This window comes from Lipotes vexillifer, unplaced genomic scaffold (assembly GCF_000442215.2).
Source record: "Lipotes vexillifer unplaced genomic scaffold, Lipotes_vexillifer_v1.1 scaffold1129, whole genome shotgun sequence".
Taxonomy (NCBI): Eukaryota; Metazoa; Chordata; class Mammalia; order Artiodactyla; family Lipotidae; genus Lipotes; species Lipotes vexillifer.
In genome coordinates this window covers 3,573,509-3,591,423 of record NW_006789022.1, presented here as the reverse complement: position 1 = coordinate 3,591,423, position 17,915 = coordinate 3,573,509, and the positions used below count along the sequence as shown (strand labels likewise).

Here is a 17,915-nt window from a genome sequence, read left to right as displayed (position 1 = left end):
AGAAGCTGGGGTATTTCTTCTCTCTGGTCCCTCCCTGCCTGTTTGGATGGTGGCTGTGTTCTGCTATAGCCACAGCTGCAGATATTGTGAGGCCCTATTAGTTTTGATGTTTCTATCCCATATCATATCAAACACATTCAAATATATACGCTTCCCACAATAAATATAATTTGGGCCATAAACTTTTGAAAGAGGCTTGTATAAATTTAATAATTCTGACCCTAAGAATAGATTATGGATTGGGTTCATACAACTTAAACTTTACTGCATCCACATATAACTATATCATAGTTGAACAGAGTCCCAGTAAGCTAGTGGAAATAATGTTACCTAGATAAATATTCATTAATTACAATTTTGATTTTCTTTTTATACTTGGAATCCAACAGATACATGACAAATTTTTAGGTCTTCTGAAAGCTCACAGGCCCTAGGCATCATGGCCAGTGGAGTTTTGCTCATTCTGGCTGAAATGTCCAGAAGTTGCCAGACCCCTCCTGGTAGGGCTGGGTCAAAGCAGGGGCCATCCCCAGGAGCCACTGAGGCAGAAAAGAATGAAGTGAACCCACAAGGGAAATTCTGCTCTGCTCAGAGGCCGTTTCCTGAACGGGCATGGGGTCGGAAGCCCAGGGTGGAGGGAGGAGGCTAAACACTACAGCTTGCCCCATGAGCTGACACCGTGAGCCTATGGCCTGACCAGTCCCAGTCTGCTGGCCCAGCCGGATGGATAGGATCAGCACGGCCCTCCCACAGCCTCCAACCTGTTTTCTGGGCCAGGCTGGGACTTGCAATAGGCCAGATGCCAGCCCAGGCTGCACCCCAGCCTCTGGCTCAGAGTCTACACCAAGCACCAAGCCCAGGGGCGAACAGCAGGTCTCAGTGAATACCTTCCCTGGGCTGCTTCTGGCTCAGGCTTTCCCGCCACCATCCCTACCGGCCCTCTAAGTGGGGACCTGGGCAGGCTCCCCAAGGGGCATTGAACAGAGCTCACCAACCTGGCAGCCACGTGTGCACACACACACACACACACACACGCGCGCCACATGCAGGGGAGAGGGATCGGCACACCTGAAGACCCAGATCCCCAAGCAGGGCTTCTAGATCCCCTGGGTCCCTCCCACCCTCGGGCCCCAGCAGACACTGGAGCCAGGCACAAGGTGCTCTCACCCTCCGAGCTGGAGCCCAGGGAAGGTTGCACCCAGGACAGGCTCCTCGGTCACTGCCCTAGCTGTGGCCAGGCCCTCTCCCTGAAGCTCCAGAGCCAGGCCCGGGCAACACAGGGTACAGTTTTTGCTAGGAGGACCCAGCAGAAACTGTGCCAACTCACTGCCACACCCATGGTGCTAATAACCAAGAGTCTTATCTTCCTGCAGACAGTTTGTCTTTGCACAGTGACCAGGTGACTGACCACATGCGGCCAGAATCGGTGGCTCCTGGCTCTTACCATGTGCTACAGTGGGCTGCAGGTGCTGGCCTGGAATTCACAGTGCGGGAGTGTTTAAGGTTTGAGGAGCAGTTGTTAGTGTCTAAGAAGCTCTGGGCTCTGAGCCTTGACTGGCCCTTTTTGCCTAACTGCCCACAGGACAAGGCAGAGAAGCAGCTGCTCTGCTGACTCCCGGGCGGGGGAGAGAGATGCCCCTCCCCACCATCCCACCAAGGGCCAGGATGGAAGAGCCCGTCTTGGGACACTTGGAACCAGGAATGGAGTATCCAGAGAGAGGAACAGAAGCAGGAACAGTACATTCACGATTCCGCACGACACAGCCCTGGAGAACAGCACACAGACCGCTCTGGGGGGATTAGCCCAAGGTTCTTCATGAAGGCTGAAGGTTTTTGACCTGATGAACTGTCTTGATGACACTCATAGGGCCCTTCTCTGCACAGCCCCTGGGCAGTGTCACTAAGGAGACAGGCCATGTGCCCAGAAGGCCCTCCCTGTCTGACAGCCAGTTTGGGGGAGGCTTCATGGAGACACCCTAGTTCTATGAGTCAAGGATGAGGATAAGAGGGAACTAAGCCTCTTTACGTGGCTTACCTACCGGGGGACCTCAGAGCTACTCTTTGTTCATGTAACCTTGCCTATCAAGCCCTGCCTTGGGGTCAGGTCAGGAACGTGGGAGTCAGCCAAGCTCACAGGTGTATGTGACGGACACAGCAGTGTAGTAGGAACAAAGGAAACCCTCATCCTGGGGGCCCAGGCCCAGCGTGAAAGCAGCGCAGTTTACCCAAGATCCTCTGCATCCCCCCGAGTCACGTATGTGCATTTGAACAAGGAAACTCAAAAAACAATATTTTTAATACCATGCATTTTCTTTTTTTTTTTCTTTTCTTTCTTTCTTTTATTTTATTTATTTTTGGCTGCACTGGGTCTTCGTTGCTGAGCACGGGCTTTCTCTAGTTGTGGTGAGCAGGGGCTACTCTTCATTGCGGTGTGCGGGCTTCTCATTGCGGTGGCTTCTCTTGTTGCAGAGTTAGGCGCGTGGGCTTCAGTAGTTGTGGTGTGCAGGCTTAGTAGTTGTGGCTCGTGGGCTCTAGAGCGCAGGCTCAGTAGTTGTGGCGCACAGGCTTTGCTGCTCTGCGGCATGTGGGATCTTCCTGGACCAGGGCTTGAACCCATGTCCTCTGCATTGGCAGGCGGATTCCTAACCACTGTGCTGCCAGGGAAGCCCAGGAAACTCAAAATTGAAAGGACTTCTCTTGTGCCTTCAACGTGGAGACACGCCAGTATGATACTCGCCAACATTCACTGAGCACTTTCTCCATATCAGGCACCCCTCACCGTGCATCACCCAGATTTAATCCTCATGGCCAGATGCAATACATAATATTATTATGCTCATCATACAGACAAGGAAATCGAGGCAGAGAAGAGTGAGGTACTTTGCCCAAGATAGTACAACTGGTGAGCGATGCACCCGGGATGCAACTCAGACAGGCTCGTTCTATGAGCTGTTCTCTCCCTTTTTTATTATTATTATTTTTTAATTATGGCAAAACACATACAACATGAAATTTACTATCTCAACCATTTGTAAGTGTATATAGTTCAGTAGAATTAAGCACATTCACATTGTTGTGCAATCATCATCACCATCCACCTCCAGGACTTTTTATCATCCCAAACTGAGACTCTGTCCCCATTAAACAAAAATAGCTCTCCGTCCCCTTCCTCCTAGCCCCTGGCACTCAACATTCTTCTCTCTCTCTCTATGAATCTGACCACCCTCAGTACCTCGTATAAGTGGACTCACGCAGCATGTGTCTTTCTGTAACTGGCTTATTTCACTTAGCTCTGTGTCCTCAAGGTTCATCCATGTTGTAGCAAGTGTCAGACCTATTCTTCCTTTTTTATTGATAATATTTTTGTATAATTCCTGACTCAAAGGGCACTAAAGTGCTTACAGTGAAGTCTCCTTCTCTGGGTCCCCTCCATGCACCTTGTGGAAACAACCAACACCATCCACTTCCAGAGATGTCTTCTGCATAGACAAGCAATTACATATGTGGATTCTTTTGCTCTTATATTCTGTTTTTTACTTTGTTCCACTTTGTTTTTGTCTGCTTTTTTTTATAAATTTATTTGTTTATTTTATTTTTGGCTGTGTTGGGTCTTCGTTGCTGTGCGCAGGCTTTCTCTAGTTGCAGTGAGTGAGGGCTACTGTTTGTTGCGGTGCGAGGGCTTCTCATTGCGGTGGCTTCTCTTCTTGTGGAGCACGGGCTCTAGGTGCATGGACGTCAGTAGCTGTGGCACGTGGGCTCAGTAGTTGTGGCACACGGGTTTAGCTGCGATCTTCTCGGACCAGGACTTCAACCTGTATCCCCTGCACTGGCAGGCGGATTCTTAACCACTGAGCCACCAGGGAAGTCCCCTGTTCGTCTGTTTGTTTGTTTTCCCCCTTTGCAGCCTGCCTCGGAGATCGTTTCATGATCAGTTCAGAAGACCTTCCTCTCCTGATCTTTCAGCTACACAGTAATTTACTCCATGAGTCCACACGATGGCAACTTCAGAACTTGTGCTTTTAACCGTGTTAAGGTGGCTCTGAGCCTCCAACTCTCACATTCATCGATTAATGCCACACAGATTCCTGTTTAGCAAACATTATGTAAGAGGTTAGAACAAGTAAAGAATTGCAAAGTTAAAGCACAAAACAGAGGGAAGTAGAGGCTGACAGTGAGAGCGATGGCTGACGGGCACCGCAGGTTGAAGAATGCTTTGTTCTGATCCCACCCCCATCCTATTCCTCCCGAGTCTTTTCTAAGTCAGGAAATAGCACCCCAGGCCCCTGGCTGCCCCAGCCTGATGCTTCCCTCCCCAGCCTGTCTTATTCTATCCAACGTCAAGCCTGTCCCTGGGTCTCTCACATCCTCACCCCACTGCTATCAGCTGGTCCAAACCCACTATCCCTTCTGCTGAGCCGCTCAGTCACTCCCACCCCACCCCATCCTCTCCCCTCAGAGCAGTAGTCTAGTCAGAGACATCTCATCAAAAGGGAAATCAGACCCCATCACTCCCTATCAACACCTTCCAGACTGTACACCCCTGTTCACAGCAGCATCATTCACGATAGCTAAAATGCAGACACGACTGTAGTGTCCATCAGCGGATGAATGGATAGAAAAATGTGATCTAGACATAAAATGGAATCTTATTCTGCCTCAAAGAGGAAAGAATTCTGCAATATGCTACATGGATGAACCTTGAGGACATTATGCTGAGTGAAATAAGCCAGTCACAAAAAGACAATTATGGCATGATTCCACTCTTATAAGGTACTTAGACTTGTCAAAATCATGGAGATGGACAGTAGAACGGTGGTTGCCACGGGTGAAGGAAGCGGGGTGGGGAGCTGGTGTTTAGCAGGTATAGAGTTTCAGTTTTACAAGATGAAAAGAGTTATGGGGGTGGATGGTGGTGATGGGTGCCCATCAATGTGAAAGTATTTAATACCACTGAGCAGGACACTTAAAAATGGCTCAGACAGTAAATTTTATGTTATGTGCATTTTAATACAATTTTTTAAAGCAATGAAAAAGGAAACCCCTTCCAGAGCATAAAGAACTTAATTGGAGGCCCTTCGGGATCTGGTCCCCACTCCCCACTCCAGGCACGATGCCCCTCAGTGCTCCGGACAAGCCCAGGTCCTTCCCACCTGAGGGCCTCAGTGCTGGGCACCCCCTCTGCCCAGGCCCCTCTCCTGTAGATCTCGGAACTAAGTAGTCTCACACTCCTTCTCCATCATAGGGTCCCCGCTTCGTTCTCCCGTAGCGCTTAGCACGCCTGCGAGTGTTTCGTTTGTTTCACCGTCTGCTTGCTGTCTCCCCACCAGAGTGAAGTTCCACGGCAGCAGGGACCTGGGCCCGCTTGGTTCATTCCTGCATCCCTGTTGTGTGTTGATGCTGTCCTGACAGCAGATGCTGAGTTGGAGTCTGGGGTACAAGATTATTACTAGGGATCAATAACTGTGAAGGGAAATGGACAGAATCTGGGCTGGGCAGAGGGGAAAACCGGCCTGCAGGCCACGCAGGCCCGACAAAGACTTGGCCAGCCAGGCACAGCGCTCTGGAGTAAAAGGACCACCTGCTAGAGCTGTCCCGGGAAGCGTGTGACCTTGAGCAAGTAGCTCCCTGCAGCTGGGGCAGATCCCCAGGGACTGGGCAGACCCCCCCCACCCCCCACCCCGAGACTGGTCACTGGCTGCTCTCTGCTGACCTCACTCCTCAAAGTCCAGCGGCAATTTCACCTTGAAGCGGCTCCAGAGCAGGGATGCTCCATGTCTAAGCCAACGCCTAACTCCTAGCACAGTGCCTGAAACTCCTAGCAGGTGGTCAGCACTTGAATGAATGAATGAATGAATGAACATTTGATTGAATCTTTTTTTTTTTTTTTTAGCTGTACGCAGGCCTCTCACTATTGTGGCCTCTCCCATTGCGGAGCACAGGCTCCGGACGCGCAGGCTCAGTGGCCATGGCTCACGGGCCCAGTCGCTCCGCGGCATGTGGGATCCTCCCGGACCGGGGCACGAACCCACGTCCCCTGCATCGGCAGGCGGACCCTCAACCACTGCGCCACCAGGGAAGCCCCTGATTGAATCTTGAAGTAGATAGGATTTGGAGGAGACAAGGCAGATGTGTGTTTCAGGCACGAGGCACAGCTTGTACAAAGGTAAAAAGGCACGAAGAAAAATGAGGCATGTTCCCAAATCGGCAAATACTAAGGCTTCCCTGGTGGCGCAGTGGTTGAGAGTCCGCCTGCCAATGCAGGGCCCACGGGTTCGTGCCCCAGTCCGGGAGGATCCCACATGCTGTGGAGCGGCTGGGCCCGTGAGCCATGGCCGCTGAGCCTGTGCGTCCGGAGCCTGTGCTCCGCAATGGGAGAGACCACAACGGTGAGGGGCCCGCGTATCGCAAAAAAAAAAAATACTAAAGGTTAAATCCCCACGCAGGGGAGCAGAGGAATAAGGCTCAAATGGTAAAGCAAAGGCCAGTGGACAAGGGCCTTGTAATAAATCACACTTGAATTTTATCCCATCCGCCCAAGGAAGCTTCAAGAAGGAGGAGGATGTGATTAGCAGGCTTAGAAAGATCCTTCTGGTGGCCTTTCCCAGGATGGCCAAGGAGGACGAGTTAGGAGGCAGAAGGCCGTTTAGCAGGTGACTTTGACCCGGGCAGGCCTGTGTTCTAAGGCACGGACACTGGAGAGAGAAGCAGGCAGCCCCTGATGTTGCGTCAGGAGGCCAGAAGGGGCCACGGCCACAGCCTGGAACCACCAATACGTAAGCTCGGTCAGTGAAGAATCAACGTCTATAGAACAAGAAGGTCGGTCAGGGAGGAAAACAGGAAAGGACTGAGTCGTGGGAGCGCAGGCGAGAGAACAGATCAAGAAGGAAACGGCAAGAGGGTCAAAGGCCATTAAGAGGTCAAGTGCAACAAGGCCCAAAGTGCCCGTAGATTTGCCATCTGGAGGACGGGACTCCAGCCCCAGCTGCTGCAGTGCGTCCTCCAGCCTGACCTGGGGCTTGGGTTTCAGGGGCCTTCTGGAGAACTAACTCCTTCACCTGTCAACATGTTTCAGTCCAGGTCAGACTTCCAAGTCTGACCACGAGATGCTCTGGACCGTGGGACCCTGGAAGCTTAAGGTCCAGCCATTTCCTTGGGGAGGAGCCCATTGAAGTTTCAGGAGTCCCGAGTCCTAGTCCTGTTGCTGCCGCTGCTACGGGGCCTTAAGCCTCAGTTTCTCCCAGGGTGATCGGTCCAGGTGGGCTCTGGCTGTCGATCTGGACTGCCCAGTGCTCAGGTTCAGAGAGAGTGGCACAGGCGGCCAGCTCTCCAGACCCTGTGACTTGGGAACCCTTGCTGTCTCCACACTGGACCTTGGGCTCCCCGCTCCCAAGTGGCCTATTGTGTGAGCTCAGCTTCCATGGGGACAGAAACCGGGTTGAGAAAGAAGAATGTTGACTTTTTCCACTGAGCTGATGCCCATGTAAACAGTGTGGTCCCATAAGTGGAGCCCTCACCCTGCCCTCCCCGCTCCAGGAGCATATAAGAAGATACCCGGATGGGCACATCTCCCACAAGACCACCAGATCCAGAGACAGGGACAGAGCCTCCCTCACCAGCCTCCCTCCCACCATGAAGCTCGCCATTGCCCTCACCCTGGTCACCCTGACTCTCTTCTGCAGCCCTGGTGAGTGTCCAGAGCCCTCTGCCCCAAGCCGAGCTCAAGAACTCTCCCAGTTCTGCTCAGGAGAGGGGACGGCTGTCCATGCCCTCTGTTTAGCTGCCGGGAGAGGCTGGAAAAGCTGACTCCCAGCCAGGAAGCTGGGTCTAGCGAGCAATCTCATCTTGGGAACTTGGGGAGAGCCCCGAGGCTGTGGGGAAACCCGAAAAGGACCCCATCTTCCATATCCAACAACCTCAGAAGTGCAGGGAATGGAACAGACTGGAGGAAGGGATGGAGAATATCCCACCTAGATGCAATGACCAGCAGAATAAGAGTAACAAACAAGCTTCTCAAAGCCCAGGCCTGGACAGACCCCAAGATGCCAAGAGACCTGGGTGTTGCCTCCAGATTTGGGGTCAACACACCACTCTGGCAGCCAAAGGGGCTGGAAGGAGCCTCATGGGTTCCAAAAAAACCCAACCCAAGGCAAGGTCTCCCATTCTGCACAGGGAGGAATATTCTAGAAAGGGCTCTTCCCTTTGGGAAACTGCCAACTCAGAATGGAGATTTCTAAACTTTTTCTGTCCTCTGCAAAAAAAAGGGTTAGGAGTCTCTGAAGAGTTGCAGCTGTCACTAAGAGGAAAGGAATGGGGCGGGGGGTGAGTCACACCTCCCCGGAAACCCCCTGATCTCTTGGGAGCTGGGTTACTGAACTGTTTTTTACTCTGTATCAGCCTCTTCTACTCCTTCTACAACAAAAAATTCTAAACAAATTCCCGATAGTTCACTTTCAAAGTTTCCTGACAACCATGGAGATAAGTTTTATGACCTTGGCGAGGCGTGGGAGTTAGTTAGAAAACCAAGACCAAGAGGCAGTGGGAACAGCTATGGTGCAAAGATGTCTATTTTAAAGGGGAAATAACATCATTTGGACTGAAACGTATGTTAATTAGAAGATCTCAATGCCAGGTACAGAGGGGGTTGGCTCAGCAAGACAGGACTGAAATATATTAGGAGGTGGGGCTGGGATGTGTTGGTATGTTCCTGTGTGTGCACATATGATAATACCAATAATAAGGTCTAACATTTATTTAGCACTTACAATGTGCCCATCACCGTGCTGAACCCTGTTCACAACAACCCTATGAAGTGGGGACATTATCCCCATTTTACAGATGAGAAAACCGAGCTAAAGAAAGCTAAAGTAACTTGGCTGGTGACATAGTAAGTTGCAAAGCAGGGATCTAAGTTCTGGAGAGGGTCTGACTTGGAGTGGCCACTTTGAGTGGAGTCCTGGAGCCCAGGCAGGGGAGTTTGCACACCAGGCAGCAAATTCAAGGACAGGGATTTGAGACTCAGTAGGAAGATGGGCAAGCAGGGAGTAGGGGATGGTGACTCTCCCCACATTCCTGGGGGCAGGGACCTAAAAAGGAGCACAACCGGAGGCCGGGTAGGGAGAACTCTGGTGAAGGGAACACGGCAGGGCCAGGAATAGACGCAGAGGTGTGTCTTGTGTGTGGATGAGCCCACGAGGCCTGGCGCCCACAGTGGATTCCTCTTCTGGGCCAGGCTCTGGGGCTCATGCTTGGCTGGTACAAGTGCCTCTTCCTGCCAGAGCCTGACTTTGTCACGTGTGGCTCAGATCATCACTAACCATCGGTAAGAGGCATGTTTCCAGTGGGAGCCAACACCCTCGACGGCCTCTTCCCAGCCCCCGCACGGCACACCAAACAAATCAGATCAGCAGCTTCTATTCTCAGTGCCCTGCCTAGAACTCTATCAGAAAGAGCCAGTAGCACCTGGCCACCGCAACCCAGGAAGTACAAGGGAGGCTCAGGCAAGCCACGAAAAGCTGGCCACAACCCAGAAGGCATCCACATGGCGTCAAAGAGCCAACTGCTTGGAGAGCCACCAGGTCTCACATTCAAGGCCGTCGATGAAAGGGCCGCTATCTCTTGCTGACAGGCCCAGCTGTGTGCATCTGGGTCAGGCCCAGGCAGGAAGCTGGCCAGTGTAGACAAGGGCCTGGAGACACACGCTCTCTCTTTTCTGTGCTCCAGCATCTACAGAGGTCTGCCTGAACTTTGTGCATGTCATTGAAAACCTCTTCATGGGCACGCTTTCCAGCTATGAGGCTGCCCTTGAACCCTTCAGCCCTGAGGAAGACATGAAAAATGCAGGGGCCCAGTTGAAGATGCTGGTGGACACCCTCCCCCAGAAGGCCCAGGACAGCATGATAAAGCTCACGGCACACGGCTCCCTCCACTCCCACTGCCCAGCGGAGGATTTCCCACATCCCTCAGCTGCAGTGTCAACTCCCTTTGGGGACCCTTTTCTAATCCAGAGAGGAGAGTCACAGTGCAAATGTCCCCAGGGAGCAGGCACAGCCATCTTACCTTTTTTTTGGCTGTGTTGGGTCTTCGTTTCTGTGCGAGGGCTTTCTCTAGTTGTGGCAAGCGGGGGCCACTCTTCATCGCGGTGCGCGGGCCTCTCACTATCGCGGCCTCTCTTGTTGAGGAGCACAGGCTCCAGATGCGCAGGCTCAGTAGTTGTGGCTCACGGGCCTAGTTGCTCCGCGGCATGTGGGATCTTCCCAGACCAGGGCTCGAACCCATGTCCCCTGCATTAGCAGGCAGATTCTCATGTTTGGATGGAGCTACAGCTCCCAGCGAACGCCATTTGAGTAGAGGAGGAAGAATGCAGTTATAGGGGTCCACAGGTCTGCTTTATGCATCATTTAATTCTTAAGAATTGGTAACTATTTTTTTTTGCGCTACGCGGGCCTCTCACTGCTGCGGCCTCTCCCGTTGCGGAGCACAGGCTCCGGACGCGCAGGCTCAGCGGCCACGGCTCACGGGCCCAGCCGCTCCGCGGCATGTGGGATCCTCCCGGACCGGGGCACGAACCCGCGTCCCCTGCATTGGCAGGCGGACTCTCAACCGCTGCGCCACCAGGGAAGCCCTTACCTTTTTTAAAGAAGCTTCTGAGGGACTTTCCTGGCGGCCCAGTGGTTGAGACTCGGCGTTTTCACTGCAGGGGCTGTGGGTTCGATCCCTGGTCAGGGAATTAAGATCCTGCATGCCGTGCGGCCAAAAAGTTAAAAAATTAATTAATAAATAAATAAAATAAGAAAATAAAAATAAAGAAGCTTCTGAGAAATAGTCTAAGCTTAGCTCCTCCCAGAAACACCGAACCTCTTAGTTGACATTAAAGTTTCTGGGTCTGACTTTGACGTTCATTCACTACTGTATTGGGTTTTTTGTTTCTTTGCTTTAGGACAAAATAATCAAAAGCCGACACTGTGCTTAGGATTTAGAAGCTGAAGATCTCCACCTGCCGAGGCCCCTGCCACTCCCCGGATGTTTCCTTCACTGCATCCCCACCAGCCCTGCCTGGCTCCCTGCAATAAAGTACAAGCACCACATCTCTGTGTCCCCATCTCTTTTTTATTCACCTGCTAGAGTGAGAAGGTGTGCCACTGCTGGGGTAGGTTTAGAGCAAAAAAAAGCAGTGGCCATGGAAACACATCCCCAAGGGGCCCAGACCCTGTCTCACTTCCGGTCCACAGGTGGCCAGACCAGCTTCTAGCACATACTCCCTTCCATGGGCAGAGAGCTGGCCTGGAAACGTTCCCAGGGCCTTGCTCAAACTTGACCTATGGGGGAAGGCGGGGGGAGGTTAGACAGGGTGGCAGCTGACCTGAGGCTGACCCCCCTAATACCCATTTAATAATGAAATTAAGTGTTCTGTTTCTTCCAGACCCTTTGGGATCCCACTCTTGGGTAGAAAAAAATATTTCAGGTGATTATGCTACCCAGACATGCCCTGCAGACAAAGATGGAGCTTTCCAGAGAGTTCTGTCTCCCAAAGTCAGTCTCTGCCCAGAAGAGGAGTCTGGGGGGGGGGTGGGGGGGGTCGGGACCAGGCTGGTCAGCACCTAATTACTGCTGTCCACTGGCGATGATGCTCTTGTTAGACCCCGAAGCCCCTCTCTGACCTGCCCCCGCCTCCCGCCGTTCCCTGAGTCCCCTCCCAGCCAACTTTCACGCCACCCCCTTTTTTTCTTGTGGCAAAGGAGTCTTCAGGCATGAAATCAATCCCTGGGTATTTACCAGCACTTTCCATGTGTTCATAGTGGTGCTGGGCGCTCTGAGGAACCCGGGAGCAGATTTCATAACCCAACAAATATGCATGAAGCCCTTGCTCAGCGCCAGAACCACACTGAGGCCCAAGTAGACCAGAGTGAAGAAAACAGTGGCCTCTGCTCTCCAGGAGCCGGCAGTCTAGCAGGGAAGATGGTCAGCGCCCGGCAAATCAACGAGGAAACAAATAAACAGATAGGTAGAGCTCTGATAAAAGCATGAAAGAAATACAAGGAGTGATGTGACCAAGAGCAGCACGGACAGGCCAGCCCGGGAGTCCCCCCAACTCAGGGTCTGAGCAGGGATGGGAGGAATTCAACGAGATGGGGGGAGGCGGACAGAGCACTGCAGGCAGAGGGTGAAGCAAGAGGGAAGAGGGGAGGCTGCCTGGGCTTCTTCCCGAGCCCCTGCCCTTCTTGAGGCCCCACTGAGCCCCGCCCTTGGACCCCAGGAGAAAATTCAGAACCTTCTAAAGGGAGTTCCCTGGTGGCCTAGGGTTAGGATTCTGGGCTTTCACTGACACGGCCCAGGTTCAACCCCTGTTGGGGAACTGAGATCCTGCAAGCTGTGTGGTGCAGTGAAAATAAAAATAAAAAAGGAAAGAAAGGGCTTCCCTGGTGGCACAGTGGTTGAGAGTCCGCCTGCCGATGCAGGGGACCTGCCGATGCAGGGGACACGGGTTCATGCCCCGGGCCGGGAAGATCCCACATGCCGCGGAGCGGCTGGGCCCGTGAGCCAATGGCCGCTGAGCCTGCGCGTCCGGAGCCTGTGCTCCACAACGGGAGAGGCCACAACAGTGAGAGGCCTGGGTACCGCAAAAAAAAAAAAAAAAAAGGAAAGAAAGAACTTTACCTCCAGGTTTCTATCACCTGCCACCAAAACAGCCCAGACCTCTTCCCCTTATATCCTACCATCTACCCAACATCTCAAACTCCTCTTGTCCAACAGAAGTCTGATTCCCCCCACCCCCACCCCATCTCTTTCCAATCTCTGTAAATTCTATCCCTAGCCACCCAGTTGCTCTGGCCTGAAGTCCAAGGGGCATCCCCGGCCCTTCCCTCTCCAGCATTGTCACGTCCAGCCAAGCAGGTTACCTCCAAAGCACCTCTGGGAACTGTCTCCATGTCCACAGAGCCACCCTGGGCCACACTACGCATTCCTCCACCGCACAACCCCGGGGGAGGGGAGCCTCCTGACTGGCTCCCGGCTCGCACTCTAGTGCCCCTGCAGTCCACACTCCACACTGAGGCCAAAGTAGTTTTTATCAAATGAAAACCCCCTTCCTGGGCCACTTCCCCCACCCCAACCAAGTAAAGCCCTTCAAAGCTTCCTAGCACTCTTCTCATAAACTTCAAGTGCAGAACGTGCTCATCACTGGCTCTCATCTCCCACCCTCCTTCCCACTGCTCACTCCATCTCTGCAGTCCACCCCTCTGGCCTTTAGTATTTTTAAGAACCAAGCCACCAAGCCCCTTCCTACCTCAGGGCCTTTACACAGGCCACACAGCATAAGCTGCTCAAAAACTATCGATGATTGCTGTAAAAATTCCCCTTAGGGACACTTCCCTGGAGGTCCAGTGGTTAAGACTCTGTGCTTCCAATGAAGGGGGTGCGGGTCCCATCCCTTAGTTCCATCCCCTTAGGGGGAACTAAGATCCCACATGCGTCCTGGTGAGGGGGAGGGGGGGATTCGTCCTAGAGCGAAATGGGCAAAGGCTAGAACTCGTCCTAAAGATGGGTCCCATGTGGATATAAATATCCCCCAAACATCCCCTGTCCCTGTGGCAAATGGTCCCTGTCCAAGCCACACCATCCCCAGCAACTGAATGAAACTGGAGGACGCGCACAGGGGAAGCGGGAATGGAGAGGGCATAAGCAGAGATCACGCAAGGAGAGGTCTGAAGAGAGAGAGAGAAACCTCTTCCGTCCGGATTTTTCCAAGAAGCAACGTGGTCCCACGGGGACGCGCCTTCCCCGCCCTCAGCGGCCGGTGCCGCCGAGGCCACTGGGGGGCAGTGTCGACCAAGGTGTCCAGAAGCGGACGCGCTGGTCCGGCCCTGGAGCTTCTGAGCCCTGCGGCTCCACCCAGTCCGGCTCACTCCGCGGGACAGATGATGAAGCACTTCCTTTCTAGGGATCTTTTATCATCTTTGATTGCTTTAATTTGATTTTTCAGGGGTTTTTTCATCAGAATTCCGAGGAAAAGCAAGGACAGTCACACAAAGTAGCTGCCGCTGAGCCCTGCCAGTAATGTGTCAGCACTTTTGGAATCAGTAACAATTGCATTCCAAAGCAATTCCAAGGGCGAGCCCAACGGAATCTACAACGATGGCCCCGGAGGTACAGAGGACCACGGGGCGCTGGTGGAGCTGACCTTTGACCTCCATCCACTCCATTTTTAAAGTCTCAAGTAACCTAACAATTTCTTTTATTGATCGCTTACTCGCTGGCAGGCATTTTTGCAATTTCTTGTTTATTCCTCACACAACCCGGATTCCAGAGCCCACGCCCCAACCCCTACCCTACAGAGAGTAGGATCCCCGACGCAGGAATTTCCTGAGCTAATAACTGAAGTGATACCGATGAGAAATGTCCACCCACCAAGTGATACCGATGAGAAATGTCCACCCACGCTGCCCCAAACACACAGGTGTGTGCATGCTTGTGCAGACACACATACACAAACCATAAAGCCATTGCACCCCTCCCTCATTGTCTGCCACAAGAGAGGGCCTGTGACTGTAAAAATTCCAGAGCAGGTCAGGGGGACTGGCAATTCCAGAAGATTCTTGGTAGAGGGTGGGTCGCCTCCTGCCTCTCCCTCCTCCCCCACTTCCTCACTGCGGAGTTCCCGGGGGCTCCTCTGAGCCATCCACCTAGATGAGTGTTGTTCAAATAGATAAGGATCCAGGGTCATAAAAGGTTCAGAATTTTAATTACCTAGTCACACCTGGGGAAATGTTTACCTAGGGCAAATACAACAGGTATCTGCGGATAAAAGGGAGTCTCCACCTCAAGGGAGCTGCAGAGGTAGGCGATCCAAAGAATGTGAGCTGTCAGCCCACAGAAATGTACATTTAGTTTTAAAAGAGCAGAAGGCAAGATGAACCGATCACAGCCACAGAAAGAGCACGTATCTGTGTGACGCACGTTGCCAGAAAGCAAAAGGAGATTAGAGAAATGAAGGTATGTCACTGGGTTCTTTTTTGTCTTTTTTTTTTTTTTCCTGGCCTACGTTATAGCATGAGTCTGCCAACTATGGCTGGCAGGCCACACTCAAGCCATGGCTTATTTTTGAACAGACCTCAAGCTAAGAATGATCTGTACATTTGAAGAAGGAGGAGGAGGAGAAAAAGCGTGTCCAGCCCTGGATCATATAAATATATAATTATATAATCAGCCTTTTTCACTATGAATCTGCCAAACTCTAAAACACAAGGAGGCCAATGTATGAATATAAGCTTTCTGCATTTGAGAAGTATTATGCACAAACTGTGTAAAGGAAAAAATGTAAAATGCATCTCAATAAAGCCAAAAAAAAAAGATTAAAAACAAGAAATGTATTTTTAGCACTATATTACTTTTAGCATTTTTTAGCATTCATACCTCTGAGGAGCCCAGGGGAAAGACCACATTTTTTCTTGATCACGTTGTCAATGAAACCGTGAATCTGGGTGAAACTGATCTTTGAAAAGTATATTACTCCCGCAGTCTGCCACCAAAGGGACATTTACTCTTTTTTTTTTTAAATAAACTTATTTGTTTATTTTTATTTGTTTATTTTTGGCTGCACTGGGTCTCCGTAGCTATATGCGGGCTTTCTCTAGTTGCGGCGAGCAGGGGCTACTCTTCGTTGCGGTGCGCGGGCTTCTCATTGCGGTGTCTTCTCTTGTTGCAGAGCACGGGCTCTAGGCACGCGGGCTTCAGGCTCAGTAGTTGTGGCACACGGGCTTAGTTGCTCCGCGGCATGTGGGATCTTCCCCGACCAGGGCTCGAACCCATGTCCCCTGCATTGGCAGGCAGATTCTTAACCACTGTGCCACCAGGGAAGCCCAGAACGTTTACTCTTGAAGAAAGCTAAAGATATATGTATGCATATAGCTGATTCACTTTGTTATACAGCAGAAACTAACACAACATTGTAAAGCAATTATACTCCAATAAAGATGTTTAAAAAAAAAAAAAAAGCTAAAGAGGAGTGGTCATTACCAAACATTGCCACCACGTTGCAAAATCCAAAGACTTGCCCTTGCTATGTCAATGCCTAAATTGATGGATCAGTAGGAAAGCTGCAGTTTTACCCCCTCAACATGTGAGTGGATTGATGTCAGCCAGGCAGAAAAATCTATAAATGATTCACAAGGCAGGAAGAGGAAGTGAAACCAGCCCTTACCAACTTTATGAAGATGATGCGGATAAAATGATGTCTAGTTTATGGCTAATGCCAGCGTGCTGTTTGCAAATGCCAGGGGATTTGTGGGTAGTAATTCACCGTAGGGTGAGTGCTGTTCAGAATGGCTTCAGACAAATGATAAAGAAAACCTTGATTGATGAGGAAGCGGCCACACAAACAATGCCTTCTGCAACGTGTAATTAGGGAACGTTCCTCCCAGGCACTTACGGAAAGCACCAGCGGGCACGTGGAAACAATGTGAGCGTGAATCATTAGGAGTTAGCCACCCAACGGATTTCTGTGAGCAAACTAAAATTATAAAGCTATAGTACATGCAAATATAAATAAATCTGAAAATAGATTCAGCTTAGCATGCACGGTCGCATCAGAATGGATAAACCAGGCGTTTGGAACTCAGATTTGTCCCCCATCAAGTGAATGGATTCCTAGCCTATGACAGTAGCCTAGATAACTCCAAAAATATCTAAAGTTATGTGCCCGCAGCACCCAAGCATCCTGTGTGACTGTGAGACATGTAGCTACAGAGAGTCCTTTAAAATTCCCTCTTATGGCCCTGGTGACACATGTAGATAGTCCTTCAGCTCTGGGACAGGATGGAGATGCTGGTCAGGGACTCCCTGGGAGACAGAAGATGAGGGCCAGGCCTCAGGGCACTGGGGCCAGAGGAAGGATCTCTTGACCTCTGACCCTATGCATCCATCGGTCTCTGAGTCCGTCTCTTCTCAATTTACCTTGAATGTGTCCCCTTCTCCCTACTCTGATTCCAGTAGCAGGTCTTTACCATCTGTGGCCTGGAGTATTGCAAATAGCCTCTAACCTAGTTTCCTATGGCTCCTATAACAAATCACCACAAACTTAATGGCTTTTTTTAAAAAATTCACATTTATTACCTTACAGATCTGGAGGTCAGAAATTCAAAATGATTTCACTGAACTAAAAATCAAAGTGTTGGCAGCCTGTGTTCCTTCCGGAGGCTCTAAGGGAGAGTCTGTTTCCTTGTTTTTTCAGTTTCTAGAGGCCCCCTTCATTCGTTGGCTCGTGGCCCCTTCTCTCACCTTCAAAGTCAGCAGTGCAGCCTCCTCTTCTGCCTCTGGCCTCCTCTTCTGCCTCCTTCTCCCATGCGAAAGGACCCTTGTGACTGCACTGGGCCCACCCCAGTAATCCAAGATGATCTCTTCATCTCAGCATCAGCTGATTAGCAACCTTAATTCCATCTGCAACCTTCATTTCCCTTTGCTAACAGGCTCCTACAGGATAAATTCCAGACCCTTCGCCTGGCCCAGGAGGCCCTCCTGAGAGCCTGATCCTCCCTGGTGCTCTGGACTCAAATCCTGCTGCTTCCCCCACCTACACTGGGGGTACAGCAGTGGACAAGGTTTGGAAATAAGATTGCCCTCCAGGAAATGCAAATCAAAACTACAACGAGGTATCACCTCACACCAGTCAGAATGGCCATCATCAAAAAATCTACAAACAATAAATGCTGGAGAGGGTGTGGAGAAAAGGGAACACTCTTGCACTGTTGGTGGGAATGTAAATTGCTGCAGCCACCATGGAGAACAGTATGGAGGTTCCTTAAAAAACTAAAAATAGAACTACCATACGACCCAGCAATCCCACTACTGGCATATACCCTGAGAAAACCATAATTCAAAAAGAGTCATGTAGGGCTTCCCTGGTGGCACAGTGGTTGAGAGTC

At 51.2% G+C, this 17,915-nt stretch overlaps 1 protein-coding gene across 1 annotated transcript; it reads left to right on the top strand.

The window, feature by feature from the left end:
* Window positions 1-7,629: 7,629 nt before the first annotated feature.
* LOC103072691 (uteroglobin) lies at window positions 7,630-11,248 on the top strand. Its single transcript, XM_007462211.1, has 3 exons — window positions 7,630-7,684; window positions 9,721-9,915; window positions 11,229-11,248. Exons 1-3 carry the CDS (start codon window positions 7,630-7,632, stop codon window positions 11,246-11,248), a joined length of 270 nt encoding a protein of 89 aa, XP_007462273.1.
* Window positions 11,249-17,915: the final 6,667 nt, after the last annotated feature.